Source organism: Atractosteus spatula, chromosome 6 (genome assembly GCF_055471065.1).
Source record: "Atractosteus spatula isolate fAtrSpa1 chromosome 6, fAtrSpa1.hap1, whole genome shotgun sequence".
In the NCBI taxonomy this organism is placed as follows: Eukaryota; Metazoa; Chordata; class Actinopteri; order Semionotiformes; family Lepisosteidae; genus Atractosteus; species Atractosteus spatula.
Window position 1 is genome coordinate 8,708,164 of NC_142711.1, and position 21,879 is coordinate 8,730,042.

Below are 21,879 nucleotides of genomic sequence, written 5' to 3' on the forward strand. Positions count from 1 at the left end.
AAAACTACTTTATTCTGTGTGGTAAAACAATGGGCAGAATGTTTGCATGACCATTATTTGGTTGGCCCACTTGGGGCAGCAAAAAGCTGTACTAAAAACCCAGACTAAACCATATACAGCCCGAGACAAGACAGTGGCGAAGGAAATATGAACACTAAGAGGATCTTACATTTTGTGCAGTGTATTTGGCTTTCATTATGGAAATTTGTCCTCTTCGGGTTTGCTGATTGGTTATTTTACCATGCTGAACTGGAGAAAGAAAACACATCATGTGGCTTGGTATACCCTGTCTAAATGAGGTGTAAAGCTGTTATATTTTGTAAATTTGCTCACAAAGCAAGCTGGTGTTAGGACCTCATTCATTTTTTTAATTAATTAATTAACAATACCCCTAACGTTATCCTTGGGGTGATGGGTATATAATATTTTTTCAGACTGTTTAGGAATTCATTAATACATTTAATAAAGTATCTATATCAATTTACAACACACCTAAGGTTACACCAAACGATAAGAATTCTACTTGATGAATATTTCCAAACAATACACTACAGGATTTTAACACATTTCTCTCATGTTTATGTCAAGCTGCTAGTATACCATTCCTCAGGTGATTTGTCCTTGGATAGTGGGCTCAGCCAAGACAAACAACATTGTTATGTCTGACCAGAGGGACCATTGCTTCTGATAAGTAAATAACCGGCTTTAGTCTTTCATCTCGAAAACAGAAAAAAAAAAACATGAAGTATACCCTTGGCTGACATGAAGATCATCATAAAATGGTTGTAATCTCAGATCCCTCCAGTCTTAAAACAGAAAGCAAACTCCTGTTAAAGAAAAGAGCTAGTGTGCTTACTTTTCAGTCTTATTTTCCCCATTCATTTAAATGTAGTGTACTTTAAATGGTGTTCACTGTCAGATTACAAAGGTAGAGATGCAATTACAAAAATCAATACAAAAACCAATATATTTAATAAACCAGGTCATATCAAGCATGAATACACAGCACTCCCCATTATAAAAATGTACCTTCACACCATCAATTAAATATGATTTAATTAAAAACAATACAATATCTCAAGAAATGATTTACTATTACTACTATTGTTACTATTATTACTACTATTATTCAGACTTATTTTGATTATTTTTTTCAATTTAATTCTGGAAAGGGCTGTTGCTGCTCAGTTACATACTGCTCACAACATACTCAGTTATCTGCAAATGTTTTCAGTATGAGTTTAAATTATTGCATAGTATTCAGAGAACTCTTACTAATACTAATAACATAGGTTACTAATAGTCTGTTAATAACAGCAGATACTAGTGCTATTTTTGACAATATTCATCATACCATTTTTCTCAGCAGGTGCAGACATTATGGAAGCATACTCCTCCTCTAGAGGGCGCTCCGACCCTTTTGTGTTAGTTTCATTATCATGTTCACTTGTCCCTGGACTCACAGCCCTTTATTTAAACCCGGTGCTCCAGAAGCTCGGGGCTCTGCATTGGAAGATGGACGCCCAGAGGCCCGCCTAGCATCAAGTCGCCCCACGACTGCGGCTTGAGGGCTTAGGCTTCCGTTCGGCGTCCTGACCAGCTGAGTCCGGGGCTCGGAGCACCTGGCCTCGTCATTCTGTTATTTACCTCCTGTTCCTGTTCCGGATCCCGCTCCGGATTTTAATCTTATCTTATCTTGGATGGATCCCCATCTTGGTTTGGATTTTGGACTGCGCCTGGATTTCCCGTTTTGGACTTCCCTGGACTTGTTTGCCTGCGCTTCCCCCTTGCACCTGATCACTGTCGGCACCGCCCCTGTTCGCCATCCCCTTCCATTCCTAACTGTGTTTTCCCTGTAGCCCTTTTCCAGTCACTTCTGGATTATACCGTCTGCACAGGGTCCTAAACTACACATCGTAACACATACAGTACATGGGCAGGGTCTCATTAATGCCAACTCTGAGATTCAACTGGTTGTTATCTCACTGTGTTGACTACATAATGCTGAGACCTGTTTTCCACCTTGCATTACTACAACATCAAGGTTGCTGCTGGAAGAGGTGTAAGAGGGGTCAGAAGGGGGCGCTCACCCTGTGGTCTATGTGGGTCCTAATGCCCCAGTATAGTGACGAGGACACGATACTATAAAAATACGATGTCCTTCGGATGAGGGCATTTCTCGAAAAGAGTAAAGGTGTAACCAAATCATTGCCTCCTAATAATCCCCAGCTAGGAACTGGCTTCATCACTCTGTTCTTCTCCCCACTGATAGCTGATGTGTGGTGAGTGTACTGGTGCACTATGGCTGCCATCACATCATCCAGGTGGGGCTGCACATTGGTGGTGGTGGAGGGGAGTCCCCATTACCTGTAAAGCGCTTTGAGTGGAGTGTCCAGAAAAGTGATATATAAGTGTAAGCAATTATTTATTATAATTAATATTATCATCATTATCATTATTATTATTATTATTATTATTATTATTATTATTATTATTAACAGGAGGTTAACCCCCTGATCTGATACCCAATAGGTATCAGACTTTATGCAATCATCATTAGCCAAACAAGTGCCTTTAAGTCAACCTGCTAGAACATTAAACACCATCAAATAATGCCTGTGCTCTGCCAAAGTTCTGCTTTGGCCTTTTTTCATCTAGTGAAGGGACACATAAAAAGAGAACAGTATATCCTACCTGCAACCCACAAGGTATTTTTTCAGAGCCTGGTAAGAGAAAAAGGCTGTAGTTGTAAACACAGCTCTCTGCGGTCACAGGGTGAACACTGGAAGCAGTGTGTCCAGCAGTCTCAGCTGGTTGCTAGTACTGTATATGATTGATCTGAGGATCTTATTCGGTGTTTAGGAGGTGTTTCAGTGAGCATTTAGCTGGATTGCTTTCACTGATCTTCAGATTTCATGTGGGAGTAGCATCAATGATAAAATACTGGAATCAACTTGGCAACCTCTGTGTGGAAGGAAGGGTTGTAATCAGATGCGTACTATGTAAGTCAAGAAAAATATTTCAACAGATGTCAGTGGAATTCTCGCTGTTGCTCATAATGTCAAGAATAAGTTTCCTCTAGTGTCCTAATTAAATACTTTCCTCATCACTGTCAAGGAAATTTCCACTTTTTGTATGTTTTCTGTGTTATTCTCATTGCCAAGGCTTCGGGCTTTGTAATATGGGTTTCGATTTAATAAAAGGAATAACTTATCGTAATTGAGGCATTTCTGTCAGCACAGCTCTATGTATGATTAATGGTTTAATATTGGATTCAATCTAATTAGCTACATCCTCAATAGGCATGCTGTTCCGTGCACACATGCATGCACATGTAATAAATATTTCCCTGGCTACAGCTGTAAAAGGCTACCATTTTTTTTCTGTAGCTGAACACCAAAATAATTTTCTAAGGAACAGAGTACTTTTATTTTATTTTTGAGGCACACATACAAAACTGATCACAATATCAGACTTAGTTTATTGAAATAAGCCATAAGCAATACTGTATGTGAATTATGATCTACAGGATTGTATACTCAGTTCTTATTAAAAAGTACTATCTTGGAGCAATATTCTCTCAGAATTTGTTTTCTGCCTACAAGAAACTAAACTGTGAGGAATGCCTTTTATTTTTGAGGAATAATGTGTTCTTCATCTTCATAAATTCAATAGCACAACTACAGGAACAAAAGGGAAAAAAATATGGAGGACAAAAGGTACAAAAGCACCATATTTGTGTCTTCTTGTTTGCATTTGATTAAAAGGAAAATTAAAAATTAAAAGGAAAAACATATTTTTGTCCAAAGCATGATAAAGTATATAATCTATTTTGATTCATTAAAAATTCATTTATTTCTAGTAATGGTTTAGGATATTTCCTTTTCATTTCCTTCTTGTAATAAAATGGGAAAAAAATAAATTTCTTCCTAATCTTACACATATTAAGCTTCCATCATTTCATTGCATATAATGCCAGAAAATAAAGTCAAAGGACTACTGCTTGAACAAATGTTTCTACAAGGAAATATTAATGTGAGGGATTCTAGTGCTGATAGAGATATCTTTCTTATTTACAGTGTTTTACTGATTTCTTCATTTTATATAAAATACCACTGATGAGCTACAGTATATACTTATTTCTATAACATGACCCAGGATTATCAGCAGAATGAAGGCATATTGCTCACAGAATGAAAAGAATAGCTCATTGCTAAAACAACTGCATAATTCTCAGAGAGGCTTGCCCACAGAGACAGATGTAATTCCTTTTCATTTTCTTATCTGGCTAACATTTTAGAAAACCAGCTTACAGTGACTCACATAAATGTTATTAACAGCTTGAATAACAAAAGAAAAAATGGATAAAGACCCTGAATTCAAACATTCCTAGACATCACAGTTTTACAATAATTTACCTTATATGAAGATCTCTACCTGTCAAAGCAAAAATAATTGATTTTGGTGCTGTCACATTTGTCTTTTGTTATCAGTCTGTTATTATTTTAATGTCAAACTAGAGAGCCAGAAAAAAAATCCATATTTTCAGTACAAGGCAAATTTTCATTGCAAGGAGAAATCTTAAGGAGTCAATTCAGCCCTTATCTGTAGGAAAATCCTTTGATTACACTGGCATGAAACCAATAGCTGTTATCCTAAGTACTTCCTTCTTTAAATCTTAACAATGTTTAGCAGTCCTAATACAAATCATGTATATATTCTTCTCAGTGCTCCAAAATGGTGGCATTAATTTTTGACTCAATGTATCCTTTGTGCAGGGGTAAACATTTTCATAATTCAACAGCTGCCACAAACACATTTAAAATGATAAAAATCACCTTTTAATACTCCAGTAATGCATTTTTAGGCTTTATTTTAATTCAATGCAATCTTTATTCAATTCAAAAAATAATTTATCACATATACTGTCCTACCTTGGGCGGAATTAAATAAATGAAGCACTAAAGGTAATAGGGAGATACAAACCAGGAAAAATAAAAGGTGAAATACTCCTGCAAGGAAACTCACATATCCAATGCTAAATCCCAAGGCTGAGACTATCAAAAATGGACTTGGAAAACAGTGCGACATGGAATATGGGTGACATTCATGTCATATGACTGAAATGGAAGAACTTGCAACCCAGTGCAGATTCTTACCAGGCACAAAATACATTTGAATAATCAATTAACCCTGTGCAACATCAAAATGAAGATAAGGAGCAGGAGAAACAATTGTGAAAACAGCAGGAGTGATATGGAGTAAATCAGACAAAAAAGGAAAACAGTGATGGAAATAAGCAGAAAACATAGAAACCCAAATTGGTAAAATAACAACTTGGATCTAGAAGAAATACCTTCAGGAAGGAAAAATTATAACTAGACAGAGTACTGTGTATAAACAAACAAGAAGACTGCCAGAACTGACTAATGTTAGTGAGAAACGCAATGAAAGAACTACAACTACAACTACAACAAAGAGAAAAAAAGAGAGACAAATACAAGATCATTAAGCAACTGATGAAGGCACACTTCAAGCTAACAGTGAGAAAAATATAAGGCAAAATATTAACAGAGAACATGAAGATCAAAGAAAGTTGGATGGAACTTACAGTTCTCTTCAGTGATAAGAACAAATATAGAAAAGATATCCTGGATAATCTGAGGAAGACCACCAGTGACAAAAACAGCAGGCAATTGGAAAATAATGGAATCGAGAAACACAAAAACAATAACAAAATAACAAGAAAACTGGCCTTGAAGGCATTGTCCCAGATGATCAAAACTGAAGGCCAGAGTAGTGTGAGTGATCCACAGAATATGAAGTGAAATATTTGGAGGTACTGTATGTGGCTTTCAACTTTCAGCTCCTTATGGCATTAAGGTCTGTGGGGAATGCTGGACTGTAGGCCTCAATCCCCCAATCAGGCTGATAAGAACAATGAAATACCTGTACAGTACCAGCACGCTGAGATGAAGGTACCCTTTGAAAGAGCAAAGCATGGATTACAGGGGAACTGTAGTCCCAATTACTGAGGCCGATTATTAAATCTTGGTAAAAAAATAAATTATTGAATTTATTGCAAAATTTTACAAATTCTGAATTATGCACATAATCGTGAACTTTGTGAAAGTACTGTATAGACGCCATGCTGTCAAGAGTTCACGGGAACTGTGACGTAAGGCAGCCCTTCCTGCTCACTAGTCACTGTAACGACTAATGTACTGTAATGTATGAGCAATTTGTCTGAAAATCCATCATGAAGTCGAGAGTAATACTTCTATTGGATAAAAATAATTGCTTGTTCACAATTTAAAAGAGCCGCTCAAGTCACTGGATGTATTATTGCCTTATTCTGAATTGCAGAATATGGTGCTGTGCAGACCTGAAAATGTTGTCTATTTTGTGATGTAAATTGGAGGTTTTACAGTTACCGTGTACATTTTAATTTCACTGTTTTATCGCTATTTAGCTTCAGGGAATTGCAAACAAGTCATGCAAACAAAAGATAAGAGGCAGAAGCGGGAAATCAGAGGGGGAAGAAGTTATAACATAAGTCTGAGCATCACCTCCATAACAATGAGACTGAAGACCATGTATGTGTATACTCGGACCGAGAGGAAGCATATAAATAATAAGAAGTAGTGGGCCCAAGACTGAACTTTGCGGCACATCATGATTGACTGGGGCCATTAGCAATTTATGAGCACCAGGGAAAAATAAATGCTGCCAGCAAGTCAGATAAGAGCAGAACCAGTTCAAGACCATTGTTAGATAAGAATATTTGCAAGTGATTGAGCAACACCCAATGCTTACAGTGTATCAAAAGCCTGCCTCACTAAGATCAAGGAGCATAGGGATACTTATAATAAGTAAATCATTTACAACCCTAGAATGGCAGTTTCAATGCTGCGATTAAAGCAAAAACTGGACTGGAATGGTTCAAGCAAATCATTTGCTATCACATGAGCCTGAAATTAACATGCAACCCCATGTTCTAAAACCTTTAATTAGAAATTGGTCTGTAGTTCATCATTATATCAAAATCCAAGCCAGGGTTTTATTTAGTATAGGAGTGGGTGATACAGTCTTTAAAGCAGTATGGACCACACACAGGGAAAGGGAGGTGTTGATGATGTTGACAGTTATATTGGGCAGATGTCTGGCAGACAATCTTTCAGTAAATAGGCAGAGATGGGATCTAGGTAAAGATCATCGAAAAATGTAAAGGAAGGGAAGTCAAAGCATTAGGGAGAACTGAATACCTCTGTTCTGTTAATGAAGAAGATTTATAAATAATAGCAAAAATGAACAATGACTCACGGTACTACACTTCATTTTTCTGTTACTTATACTTCTGGAGTTCAGTGTATTTGCACACTTTACTTTTTTGTTATTTGAGAAAAACACGGACCAGTTTGAGTATAATTTAAGCTTCTTCAAGTTAAGCTATGTAAGATACCTGAGTGTGCTACTTAAAATGAAACCAAGACTTCTATGTTTACCTGTAGATTCATGGAGAAGTCTAAGGCTGGGTCTGACACCTGTGCTCTGTGCTGTGCCACTGGCAAGTCCAAATCACCACTGGAAATACAGAGCAACCTGGACTTCCTGGTCAAACATTGTAACAATTCAGAAATCTTAATTTAATCTGTGTTCCATTATAGAGCCAGGTAATAACAGAAAGCACATTTTTTTTTCAAATCTTGGGCCTGGCAAACAGATGAAAATGCCTTGCCCTAGGTGTCTACTTGCTTGGATAAAAATCTGGGACAAATTGATCAATTTGAAAAAAATCAACAATGTTTTGTGAAGACTGGACCTGGAATGAAATTTCACACATCCCCAAAATATTTATTAATAATACTGAAAGTCAATACAAATGCATACATTCTACTGCAATTGCTATAAAAAAAACCTTTAGGCACTGATCAAGAGCATTTTTCTGCTGTAAGACATTGAAAAAAAACTCTAGAGTGGCCTTCAGGTGTGAAGAAATGACCACCGATAAAAACCTGATTGATTACCACCTGCTGTGTTAATAATTGATAGCAGGAATACAGTTAGAACGCAGCTAGGGGCTCCCAGAGGAAGTCCCATCCCCTAAGGACTCTGAATGGCTGAAAATACAATGAATGACAGCGTTTTACCCAATCAGAGCAGCTTGTTCGAGGCATTCAGTTTCAAAATTCAGTTCCAATAGCCAATAACTCTCGGCTTCCTCCAGGTGTGGAGATGAGTAAAGTTAACGTTTTGTGGATATTTTTCAGTTTTTTTGGATGCCCCGAACAAGATAAAAACATGGGATACATATTTTTTTGCTGGTTTTTGCAGTCACGTTTTATGTTTTACTGGGTTATTGATTACTTATCGACGCACTTTGGAAGTTTGCTAAAGTATGTCAGCAGATAAAAAGTTTTATTGTGATTGATTGCTTTGGTTTATTTAGGTTCTGTAAACGGTTTTGTGAAGCTCCGGTTGTCTAATTTTGATTGATTCTTGATCTGATTTTTGGGTTTTGTTGGTGAAATGCTATGAAATGTAATGTTTGCGTTAAGTAAATATTGACTGGGTGCGTCAAACGCTCGGTCCCTCGGGCGGTTCTGGGGGACAGCTAGGAGCTGTTTTCCCTGGTTTTTCTTAATTTAAAAAAAATGTCAAATGAAACTGCATTATTTTACCCCTCCTTATTTGCACTGATTTAAAACCCCTTCCTTCCTTTTTCTTCAGCCACCTAATTTTAAAACAAACAAATCCCATTCTGGTGTATATTAATATTTTCTGCTGTAATCTCCAGTTTATTTAAGGTCTAATCTGAGTATAGAGTAATTTCACTTTGAATGTGGGAAAAAAAGGCTGTGAGATTCTGAAAAATTAATTGCATGTAAAGCAATTTAGTATGATATTCATTTTCGGCAGACCACTCAAACTATAAGTAAATAAAAATTGATTAACATCAACAATACAGTTTATTTTCAAAAATAAAAGCCCGAAAATCCTGCTGTTTGGACAAGATCACAAGAATGCCATATCCAGTACTCAAGTATTTCTCACCCATATCTGAAAAACAAACACTATGGTAGTAAAAGTAAAGGTTGCAGATGACACAAAAGGCATTGGGCAAAAATAATTTCTATTGATCTTAAGCATAACTCAGCATGATTTTTAGAATAAAGTATACTGCATGCACAGCTATAATATTATGACTTTCAAAATGGACATTTTATAGAAAATGTCAAAAATGAATGGAAAATATAATAAGCGACCTGACAAGTCACTTGGAAGCATTTTCATTTTTCTTTATTAGGTAAACTGCATGTTTCATAAAAGTCTAATCTGATGTTCTATCCAAGTAATTTAACAAAGGTTGCATTTATGCAAAATCGTGCAATATATACAATGAAGATATTAATCAAAAATCCAAAAATAAATGAAGCCAATTTGATTAGAAAGCCCAGATGCACACTGTTGTCTTGTTCCAACCTCCGTTCCATAAAAAGATGAAAATGACTCAGTCTTTTTAATGGAATGTAATGGTTCAGTCTTAAATCAAGCCATAGAGGTCAGCCAGTATCCTGCAGCACATACTGTTCCACTGCACATATGACTTGTATAAAACAAGACAAATGGAAGCAGCGACAAAGATTGTGTTAGAGCATTTTCACAGATGAGACGGAAATCACACAAGAAAATCTACTGTGTTTTATTTCCAAATCAAATTAAATATCGTACACAAGTACACAGGGAGTGCAAAGTGACTTTTATTCATAACTGTAAAAATTTAATATTGGAACAAGTAATAGGTTAATTCCATGCTGAAAAGAGAAGAAAGAAAACGCAACGTTTCGGCCGTGGGGCCTTCTTCAGAAGAAACGTTGTGTTTTCTTTCTTCTATTTTCAGCATGGAATTAACCTATTGTTCCTTTGCAACCTACGCATGCTGACACAGCTACCCACCTAAACTTTAATATTGTTTTTTTGTTAAAGGTGTAGTTTTTTTAAACTTTTTTTTCTGATCATGCACATTGATTTGTCCACCTTTAAGACAACACATAAATCTGCACACCATTATCCACAAGATATTTTATTGGGCAGGAAAAGCAATTTAGTCCTTTATAAATAAAAACCTGCTAATTGCAGACTGGTAAAAGATAATTAGTGTCTTGAATATATCAGCAAAATTGCAGCGATAGCTTCTTGACTACATTTTTGGTAAGAAGTGTGAAAATCTGATTGCTTTTTAAAATAACTTTGGCAGCATTGTTACTATGTGTAGAGCATGTTCAAAAACACTAATCCTTAGTTTACTTTGCCAGTCTCCTAAAATTATCAATTAAACTTACAAGCATTGAAGTGTGTAAATCATTCTTAACACATTTAAAAATTCAGAAAGTTTCAGTCTAAATTTTTTAAAGCTCTTAAATTACATTACTATGTAAAACGGTAACAACAGTACTGTATGTGCAATGGGATGTATTTTCTTAAATCCTTTGGTAATTTTTGTCCTTCCTGACTAATGCAAAGAATATTATATTTGTACATATAAAATAATCCTGCATTTAAAGCAAAATGCTGTATCCCTTTTTGATAAAATGGTTACAGAAAATAAAAACCTCTTTGTTATTATAATTAAAAAAGATGTTATGATGTCATTATCATAAATGATTATTTGATTTAGAAGAGTTGTGCAATATCTATTTAAGGCAAACACTATTACATTATAAATTACACTCAACCTAACTTTATGTAGATTCTCATCTCATGTTTGAATAGACATTGTAGCATTTTATACTGTGCATAATTATCTCCTATAAATGCCACCTGAAGAACGGTCCACAGCCAGTTGTTTCTTTTCTTCTGTTTTCAGCATGGAATAAACCTTTACTTGTTCCTTTACCTCCTATATACGCTACGCTTTAAAATAAATGTTACACCACCATTATACTGTAACAGAACACCCCAAAGTTACCATTCCAGTGGTAAATATTCGGATCACATACAAAGTACAAATTTCTTTTTGTTCTCTATACTCTTCTTGATCTAAAGAACGCATTCCTATATTCCTACAGAAATGAAAATCTATGCATTACAACACATATGCTCCGATGGTCAATCGTTCTGCTTACTTACTGTGTATTGTAGCACACACTGTCATTTTAAAATTCGTTTCCCTTGACGATGACCATTCTCCAGTGGTCATCATTGTTGCCAACGAGATAGAGCTCACCTCCCAGCAGGGCTGCCGCTGTCCTCGCTCTCCCACTGCTCGCTTTTGGTTCTCGGCACAGGAGGCTGCAGCATTTCGGCGGCCAGGGGATCCGCGTCGTGCTCCTCTCGGCCGACCCACTCCCCGATCACGCGGGGCCTCAGCAAGGAGCAGTTAAACGCCAGGGGGTCCTGAGCAAAAGCAAGAACACGCGTGGGTGCCGACAGGCTTCTGCTCCTCGATGCAATTACAGAGTCGGAGACATAAGTACGGTGCTCTGTGCATTTTTCTTTTATCACCTGAAGAAGGCTCCACGGCCGAAACGTTGTGTTTTCTTTCTTCTTTTTTTCAGCACGGAATAAACCTATTACTTGTCATTTTTCTTTTATGCCTACTTTCTTGTAGCTCACAAACCGCTTTTGACTCAATACAGCATGCTGCACACTGAAAACTGAGGCACTGCTTAAGATAAAAACCTTTCAGAAATCTGTTTAAGAGGGTTCAACCATGAACAAGAAAACTGCATATTCTAGGATGTAGAGACACAGTTTGGTGCAGAAGGTGAATTAGTTGCTGTAGTTGCATTTGTAGTGAGTTTACTGTGATCTCAGACGTACTTTGTTCGATGATTTCTCAACTAAATTAAAGGTAGAAGTTCATAACAGCCTCTTCGTCAACCAATGTTTCATTCTCATCAGTGTAGAAAGATCACTGGAGAAAGGCCTGGGATTTCCTAGTTGAAATGGGTAAAATAAATATCAAATGACATTTTTTAGCTCCAGGCTTTATTCTAAAAATAGAGAATGTAGACAGAAAGTAACAGACTAATCACAAAGGTACAATAAAGTACTCTTTATACTTATATAGCATTAGAAATAATTATAGAAACAGAAGAAAAACATTTTGCGAAACTAGAAAGAAAATAGGAATGAAAGACTTGGGAGCAGCCACATGCTCATTGAGATCATTTTGTGCTGATGTGCACTTGAGGTGTCTCACTGTATTTGCAGCAATCTCTCCTGGATCATAACCTATCAATAAAAAGAATTTATATTAAGAAGTCACATTTTTGCAGAGTTTGTTTTGTCCCTATATTGCTTGAATTTTCAGCAGTAGTGGTTGCTCACACACCCCTAGAGTCCTACTGTACATAACAGAACTACAGTAGGTGAAAACTGGAGTGCAGTCTGACGACAGGTGTAGTCTTCATTAGCTGAAACCTGGATTTGTATTCTATTTTCATGTGAGAGTTTCTTACTAGAAGCCACAGTGTTCAACAAAACCTAAAAATGTACAGTAGTATCACTACTTACTCCTATACAATACATGCATTTAGGCATTATGGCACTTTGTGAAGAATAGCTTGACAACCAGACATTGTAGCATGTCCATGCATTACATACTCATTTATTTTCCTTCCATAAATCTTTCCAGTGCATTATATGTCATTTACATCTCCAAGACACCCTGGCTTATCAGTCCTAAGATCATCCTGGTTTCTGTAGTGTAGGTTGACTAGAGAACACATAACTCACTCCCCTGGACAGGAGGCTTGTCCATCACCATATTGCTGGGTCTATACCCCAGCAATACTGGTCCCCAATTATACAACTAGGTGGACTGGAGCAACTGGGCTAAAGTATCTCACTCAAGGTACAACAGCAGGACCGTCAATGGGAACTTGAACCCACAGCCCACCAGTAACCACCTACACAGTACAGTCTATTCACACACAGCTCATGCTCCTGAAATCAGAAATACAAATTTAAAGTATCAGTCTTTGAGCTTGGAATTGTGATTACATGAGGTGCTGTAATATTTTGTAATGTGACAATATTTTTCAGATATGTCTCGCATAACACAGGAGATTAAAAATAAAATGCTACCTCAGCATTCCAGGATACTTTAGAAACAGGTAATTAGTGTTGCTCCTCTTAGATTGATCCTCCAGAAGTAAAAATAATATCCTCAACATATATACATAGTGGTCTGAACTCCATTTAATATGTAATATGCTGTATTTAACAAATATAGTAATAAGTCATTTAATATTGGATTCCCTATTGACCACATCTTTAACTACTATTTAGCTTACAGTTTCTCCTGTCAGTATGAATGAAGTGGTTTAGCCTCTTCATAACCTGTCATAATCAGTATTGTGGACAAAAAAACAACCTATATAAAAACGAAACCATGTACACAGAATGGGGGCTCACAGACTGAGAAAAAAAGCAATGGGAGGTAATTGAACAGATTGTGAATATAGGAGAAAGCATTGTCACATGCTGTTTCAGAAACAGCACTAGTACACTTGCAACCTAGCCATGTTCCAAACTTCCTGCCATGCTAACTGTGCTGTACATCATTGCAAAACATATTCACTTCATTAAGTACAGCAGTTTAATTTGCTTCATTTTCGTACTATGGCAATGTTCCAGCAGGAGTAAACAAATGAAAGACACCATCTGCCAATACAAAATCCTAAAGCCAGATCTAACTGGACAGATGCAGGATGCCTGTGACAAACAGAAAGCTGCGGTCAGGTCACTCTTCTGAATTCTGCTGTCGGAGATGAAGCTCTCCATGCTTAAGGGAATCTTTCGTACCATATTGAAGACCTGAATGCCACTTGGAGCTCAATCAAACCTCTGGAGAATACAAAGACAGAAGATGGTTGGTGAAAATCCTAACTAATTTAGTTTGCTCTGGGTTCTCTACACTTGCAACAAAAGCATACAGCACCTGCTCCCACATTATTTAGACCACAGTTATATACAGTATTAGTTCAGGCAATCTATATCCAGAAAGACCACTTCTCTAGTCATTAAACACCAGATATAAGATTTAGAAAAAAATCAGGACTGGGCAAACGCCTCACTAAAGCCAATCTACAGGCACGGAGCATTACATACAGTACACGTAGCAGATACCTGCAGGGAAAAATAATAGCAGCAAATGGAAATATCCAATTAAAACCAGAAACTGTGAATCCAGGCATGTTAGATTAAACCTATGCAATGTACTGTACTGGTAATGCCTCATTTACAATATTAAGATGAATTTGGTTATCGCATTACAAAAAATATATTACTGCTCCAGAATCAGTTCAGAGAGCAGCAACTACATACATTTAAGGCTTAAAAGAATGTTTTACACTGAATCTAAAACAGCTAAAATTTTAGCCTTGAATATGGAGGAGGGGACCTTCACAATTCTCACGGACATTAAAAACGTCAGCCTATTAAATTCCTTCGTAAACGACACAAGTAAAAAGCTATAGGGGATTGTTTTTAAAACTGAAAACAGGAAGCACTTTTTATACATGGGAAGTAAAGGGGTGGTGAGAGTCTGGAGCAAGTTACAAATGAATGATGTCGAAAGGGATACCCAAGCTTCTTTCACAAAGCAGCTGGATTAGATTTAGGTAATCAAAATAGCTAGGTAAGGCAAATGGCCTCCTATTTGTAATTGTTCTTATGGTCTTTCTGTAAATTCTTCTCATCAGAATATTAAACTGAAAACACTCTCAGCATCCTGTCACAGTGACTTTCTACTTGGTTTTCCATTCAGTCAAAATCTTGACCCAGAATATATTTATGCTGGTTGATATCTTGTTCTTCACTCTATCATCCTAATGAGCTAATCTAAACTTCAGTGGAGAAGTAGGGTTAAGGCCAGGTGACTATTAAGGCCAGTGTGTCGATTTGAAAACCTGCTGCTTTTCTTTATTTGAGAGATTCAAGTCACATAACTGTTTATAGTCATCATCAAGTTGAAAAACATATTTCATGAGAATAAGTACATTCTTGATGGTAGCACATCAAGTTGAAGAATTGCTTTTTTACAAATTGTTGGCATATGTTTGTTACTAGGATTTCAATCATTTTTACAGCTACTCATAATTATGATTACAATGTTGTGTATGTGTCACAAATTATCTGTTATGAGCTGAGTGCAGGGTATTTAAAATGTTAGTGCTTGATAGCTATATCTCTTAAGGCAAGATACAGTACCTAAGCAGCACTAGATAATTTAAACTTGGTATATCTAATGAATTAATTTTAGATACATTTCAAATTATCTCCTTACAGAAGACTTTAGAATGGCTGCTGCTGTTACTCTTAGAAAATATTCATGTACCCTGACATGAGAAATTTTCAAATTTTAAAACTACTTCTAGACACTTCAGACACTGTCATTAAAGCAACAAAGTGATATCAAGACAGGTTCAGTGGAATGATGTAACTAAAGAGGCAAAGCCTGCAAGATATATTCCAACATTATCAGACAATGGTTCCTAAACACAGCTTCTGCCATTAAATCTAGAACAGAAGAGCATGGATGAAATTAAATCAACATATAAAAAGCTGAAAAATTCACCCATGGCACTAAATGCATTACAAACTAGGTATTCGCATTAATATACTGTACAAACACATTTTTTTATTAATTTGTATTAATAAACATGTCAGTACTGTTTAGTTTAAGTCAGTTCCTTCCAAGTTTGAATACACTTACTACTCTGTTAACACCACCAAAGATACATTGTTCTCTTCTGAAATGGGGAACAAAAGTGATGTGTATCATTTAATGAGCTTCAGTGAGCTTTCTCCGAGTAACTAACCTTTTCCTAGTGTTCAGTGACTCTACTTCCATGGCCACCCAAAAATCAGTAACACAAAGAATTACTCCCCCCCCCAACCTCCCATCATATTCAATGTTGGTTCTATCTACCAACACATCCTCACACTCCTATCTAGACCTGGATATAACAGAAGTTAGAATCAAGGATGACAAGGAATAGGGAATGATGTTGGCAAGCTGTGCTCGATCCCAAATGAAATTTAAAATTCTCATAATGTCATAAAAACAGGATAGTAAGGAATGTGCCTGTTACTTGTCCCACAGTCTGGTAACGAAAAGCTGAACCAATTTGTTTCATTCCCAGTTTGTGTATCTTTATTATTATGACTACCAGCACAATTATTATCATTAAAAACCACTGTAACACAGGATACAAACATTCATTTCTTCATTAAAATGGCCTCCACAGCTTTGTTAGTTTTGCACAGGTAGTTCATTTTAAAAGTCTGAGCCAAATCCCTAGGCAGAAACTGAGTATACAGCAAAATTGCATAAACAAAAGAATTTGCTTAGAAAGTCAAATAGTTTTGTATTTGCGTCACGTTACAGTAAACTTTCTTAATATTTAAAACATTCCTGAGGAAAATAGATAGCATATATATTAGTGCCTGAAAGGAACAAAATTAGATTTAAAATGCATTAATGTTAAATTGCCTGCTATTCATCCTCCTTTAAGGAATTCAATATATTAATCTCAGGACTCGGCTGGAGATCTGGGCATATAGCCAGAATGGCAGACAGGTACTGTAAATGAAACTCTTACATAACAGGTGAAGTGCTCCAATTAGCAATAACCAAGTTACTCAAAAATGTGCTGCCACTGTATTCTTGTTAAAGACATCTACCTATTTCAAATTCTTATTGTACTAAAGAAGAAATCTTAATGACAGTGAAAGATCTCAATATCAAGATTAGCACTGAAATGACTGGTTATACAGTAAAGAACATTAAGTATATGAGAATATGTGAAGAAGTCAGGCTACATAAAATTCTTTCCTTCTACAATGAAAAGGTTTCTGAAAACATTTCCTTTTTTCAGGATTTCTTTGTTTTGTACAGGAGTGATTCAAAGTTACCAATTCAATTAAAAAAATGTTAAGCAATTAAAATTAGCTTAAAGTGTAAGGAATCCATAATAGTCATTGGCGTGATCTATTAGATATCCTGAAATCTACTGGCACAAAGTATAACTTTACAGGACTTATCTTGCCAGTGTGATAAAATGTGATACTATTATGCCAGTTTTGAAATTACAAAGGCAGTTGTCTTCAAAAAGATATACATAGGGATCCATAACAATAATCATCCATCCATTTGCTAATGGAATTTGAAAACTAACCAGGAAAAGATGTCCATCTTTGGCAAAGCAAGCACAGTAATGAATGAAAGACATTTTGAATAACCATAATATTTATTTTAGACAAATGAGTCTGTAAATGGGTGAAGCTTCTTCTCATTAAAGATTGATGACAGGAAGATTACAGTCAATAAACCCAACAGTGAACAAAAATATATTTTTGTATAACCAAAATATTTTAAAAATGAAATAAACTAGAATGACAGCCAATGTAAATAATTCCGTGTATAAATTTCTATGTCAGTTTTCCCTGCCGGATATCATATGAACAAACAGAACACGAGCCAGGGAACTTGTTGTCTCAGAGTGGTTGTTTTATGAGCGCTACACACTGAGGCTAAAACAAATGCCCGCTTTCCAAACAGCCTCTCTTGGCAGTCAATACCTTATACCACAGCTCATCTGTGTGAGCTCTTCTCAGCTGGAATGCTTTTCACTTCCTGGATATACACAACCTATTTCCAGCTCTTAACCATGTCATTTTAGGGCCTTCATGCATGTGTTTTAAGCAGACAACCAGAGATAATTTTGTAGAATGTGCTTCTAACAGATAAACGTCGTTGTTTTCAATTTATCAGTAATCCACCAGCTATTTTAAACAGAAGGCCTGTGCAGGGTTTTCACAACCATGTCTATGAGAGTTTTTCTCTCCCCTGCTTCATAAATAATCTACAGTACTTTCATTCACTTGAGACTGTCTGGTGGCGTTTTAACGATTTTTTACTTTTAACATTACTGATTTTTTTTTAAATGGGTCAAATGCATTTTTGTTATCCCAGCACTAATACTTAAGAACAGGACTGGAAAAGTACGTAATCAAGTTGAGAGTGGAGCAATGGTGTTAAAGTAATTAAAACACAGAGACTTCCCGTTAGATCACAGCACTTACTGTAAATGGACTTAAAAGCCTTCCTTCTGGGTACTGAATATGGCTTTTATGAACAGGACAGAGTAAGAACAACTATAACATGTTCTGCTTACATTCAACAGTATTGATTAATCCATTATTACAAAACGTAGGGCGTTTATAAAGTTGCCTGGCTGTGTCAAATAACATTACTGTGAAAACTGTGAAGAGTGGAGTAATTGAATTGGACATACACACTAATGGAAGCACTGGGAATGCATTCCAATCGAGAATGGCAATGGACAACAGAACACACATAGCCTTTAATGCAGTCAACCAGCCAAACATAATCAGAAAACTGCTTCTTCTCTAAAGTAGCCCCCACAACAATGCAGAACCTATCCTGGAAACACATATTGCAAGGCAGGACTTGCACACTGGAAAGAATACATGTCCATCGCTGGGCCTTAGTGTACTGTAGGTGTGACATAATTTAAAGCTATACAACATCAGGAACATCTTCAACATTGGAACTGAAACTAATATCAGTCCATAAAAAAATTAATGAAATTCTTAAGTGCATTCCTGACATTAAAGGAAACTAAATTCGGCAAAAAAATATACACAACAAATGAAATAGATGTACTGTGATATAACAATAGCTCCTCAGCTGTTTATAGCACAATCCTCTTTTAATTTTCATAACATATAAGGATCTAAGTTAAAAGGCCAGAATTTGTGTTGTTGTAAAATAATATATAAGATAAAAATTTTAATAAGTTTTTTAGAGTCCCATGGAGTTTTAATCCACATTACAACTGTAGACTTAAATCTACTGTAAATAGATAAAAGTTGTGAGTTTAGTATATCAAGAATCCGTACCATGAGAATGTATTTGCCTAAAGAAAGAAGACATATGAAATAATATAAAATAAACATATGCACAGTGAAGAGAAAAACAGTATGCCTGCCTGCTTTCACATCATGTGTGAAAAGAATGTTTGACATACCAACTGTTTACATCAAATTCTAAAATGTATGAGGACTAAAAAAACTGCAATGCAGTATTTAGAGAATGATTTAATAACTTGTAATATACAGTACATCAGAAAAACCCAAAGCGTTCTGAATAATTCACAGCACCAGATGAAAAAGCACATTATTAGTATTAGTATTTATTTACCTGATCAAGTTCATCAGAAACGGCAATGCCTGTAAAACAATAAAGACATTTGTTTCAATGGAGCATGTTCCAGATACAATTCTTCTTCTTCCATATTAATTAGGTTTTTCAAACTAAAGACAGAAATGTTTAGCATACAGTATATTTTGACATTTTTTGACGTGTGAACATTTGATGGCTGAACCGTAAAACTAAAATCTAATAGAACTCCTACTAGATTTGAGTTAGCCTTTTAGGTGTAATTTATGGTTCAAAGTTATTTGTAATAGTAATAATCATCACTATTGCTCAAAGCACTTTACGGGTAATGGGGACTCCCCTCCACCACCACCAGTGTGCAGCCCCACCTGGATGATGCAACGGCAGTCATAGTGCACCAGTACGCTCACCACACACCAGCTCTCAGTGGGGAGGAGAACAGAGTAATGAAGCAAGTTCAGAGATGGGGATTATTAGGAGGCCATGATCCGTAAAGGGCAGGGGAAAATTGGGCCAGGAGACCAGAGCACAGCAGGGTTACAGTGGAGAAACAACCTGGGATTTTTTTTAAATGGTTTAATGTGTTTAGGTGAAAGAGCATTATATGTTGTTTTTTGTAAATAAAAAAAAACTGGAATTTTTAATGACCACAGAGTGTCAGGACCTCAGTTTTACATCTCATCCGAAGGACGGTGCCTTTTTACAGTATTGCGTCCCCATCACTATAATGGGGGATTAGGACCCACACAGACTGCAGGGTGAGAGCCCCCTACTGGCCTCACCGAAACCTCTCCCAGCAGTAGCCTCAGCTTTCCTAGGTCTTCCATCTAGCTATTGGCCAGACTCACACCAGCTGAGCTTCAGTGAGTTGCCAGGTGTGAGCTGCTGGGTGATATAGCTGCTGGCATATACAGTACTGTAGAAATTGTCCTGCTATAGCTGTTTGTTACCGTAGAAGATTCTTGCTTCTTGAAAGGTGTCTTGGAGGAACTTCAAACAAAGTACTCAGAAAACAGTGAAGTCCAGGAGGCCTCTTGGCTGGCCTTTTTTTTAAAAAAAAGTTTCTTCATACAAGTCTTCCAATCAATACAACAAACATTCTGCACCCTTACCCAAAAGATCTGCAACAACCACAACTAACACCCCTGAGAGACTTGCTTTTATATTCACACACCTAATTGTTTCACCCTATGTGAAAAAGCGCACTCTCAACAATTAAAGCCATGTGAGAATGCATGTAGGTAAATTAAAAGGTGAACAAATTACAAGTCTTTAAGAACCTACTGGTTTGCAAGCCCGTGCAAATTACAGTTCTTTAATGAGACAGGTTGCCATAGTTACATTTGGGACTAGCGCTAATTGTTATAGTTTAGGTTTGACCATGAGTTATGGCAGGTGTTCAATGAAGGTCTATTTACATAATATTCTCATATCTCCAGGGCCCAGTAACACAAATTAACAATGTGGCAAATAATCGTATTTTTCCAGAGGTCGATCTATTTAAAAGAAATATGATTCTTACCTACATAATTGTTTACAAAAGATACACATAAGTTGCAAAACATAAAGTATAATAAAATGGAGTCTACTGCAAAATGTTTGTTTCTTTTCCACAGCCAGCCTTTTGATATCAATATTTTGATATAAAATATTTTGGTATTTGTTTTTAAAAACCATGCCACACATGAACATAAACCTGGCACTATATATACTCTGCCCTCCATCTTAGTTGTTGGAATGTCTTAGGTTTTATACTTTCAGTTCAACCAAAAAACCTTTTGCAGTGGTTCATGTTTAACACGCCACTGAAAGTAATTCACAGAGTTCTACCTGAAGTCAGACTCTGCCTACCCAAAGGAACTGCATTGCTTTTTCTTCAACGATGACAAAAGTTCCATAAGTGCTCTACAATTCTACTGATTATTTTCTTGGATATAAACATTTTATTTAAAGTAGCGGAAATCTTTCTTTATGTTGATCAAATTTATCAAAGGACCCAATTATGCAGCAGAACAAAGTCTTTCAACTTTCAACCCCTGCAGTTGGGGAGGTCTTGAGATTAGCACGGCTTCGTTTGCGATACAACAAAAGGGAGGTAGGTCATAAAATAATCAATGTTTGAATGAAAAAAGTGTACCCAAGTTTAAACCAAATATTTAAAAGTAATTTAAAATAAAATAAATATCCCTCTTGTTTCAAAAACAAATACCAGGTCCACAAGCTTTCACACCACTCAATATTCTATTCATGTTTGACTGCATGAATAAACAAGCAACTTATTTTAAGTACAATACTCTTTCTAGCAATTATAGCCTGACAAATAGCCTTTCTGCAAAAAAATGTTTTTAGGCTGTGTTCTGAAGCATAAAATCTTTGAACGTGGGGAATGCAGAAAGAATAGCATACTCACTGCGTGACAGATTCTCCAGAGCCTTTCCCAGCTTTTTACTTTCCTGCAGAATATGGTTCAGCTCATCAAAGTCATGGCTCTCTGGCCTGGTCCTCCAGTCCCATGAAGGATGCTCAATTGATCTTGGCACTGGAAATGGCCAAAAGAACAAACAGCATGACACTTTTTTATTTACAATATACTTCTCTAAAAAGACAGTTTCAGGCAAATTGCAGTGACACTTTGCAGTGTCGGAGTGAGGTTTTTGTTTGTT

General features: G+C 36.4%; 1 protein-coding gene across 1 annotated transcript in view; it reads right to left on the bottom strand.

Annotated features, from left to right (window-relative positions):
- The window catches only part of c6h8orf34 (chromosome 6 C8orf34 homolog), a 152,571-nt gene that overhangs the window by 85,893 nt on the left and 44,799 nt on the right, over window positions 1–21,879 (bottom strand). Inside the window, exons 4-6 of the mRNA XM_088918907.1 lie at window positions 21,627–21,755; window positions 19,238–19,266; window positions 11,228–11,397 (exon numbers count right to left, since the gene is read on the bottom strand). Coding sequence (XP_088775033.1) covers window positions 11,228–11,397; window positions 19,238–19,266; window positions 21,627–21,755 — 328 coding nt within the window. The remainder of the gene's footprint in view (window positions 1–11,227; window positions 11,398–19,237; window positions 19,267–21,626; window positions 21,756–21,879) is intronic.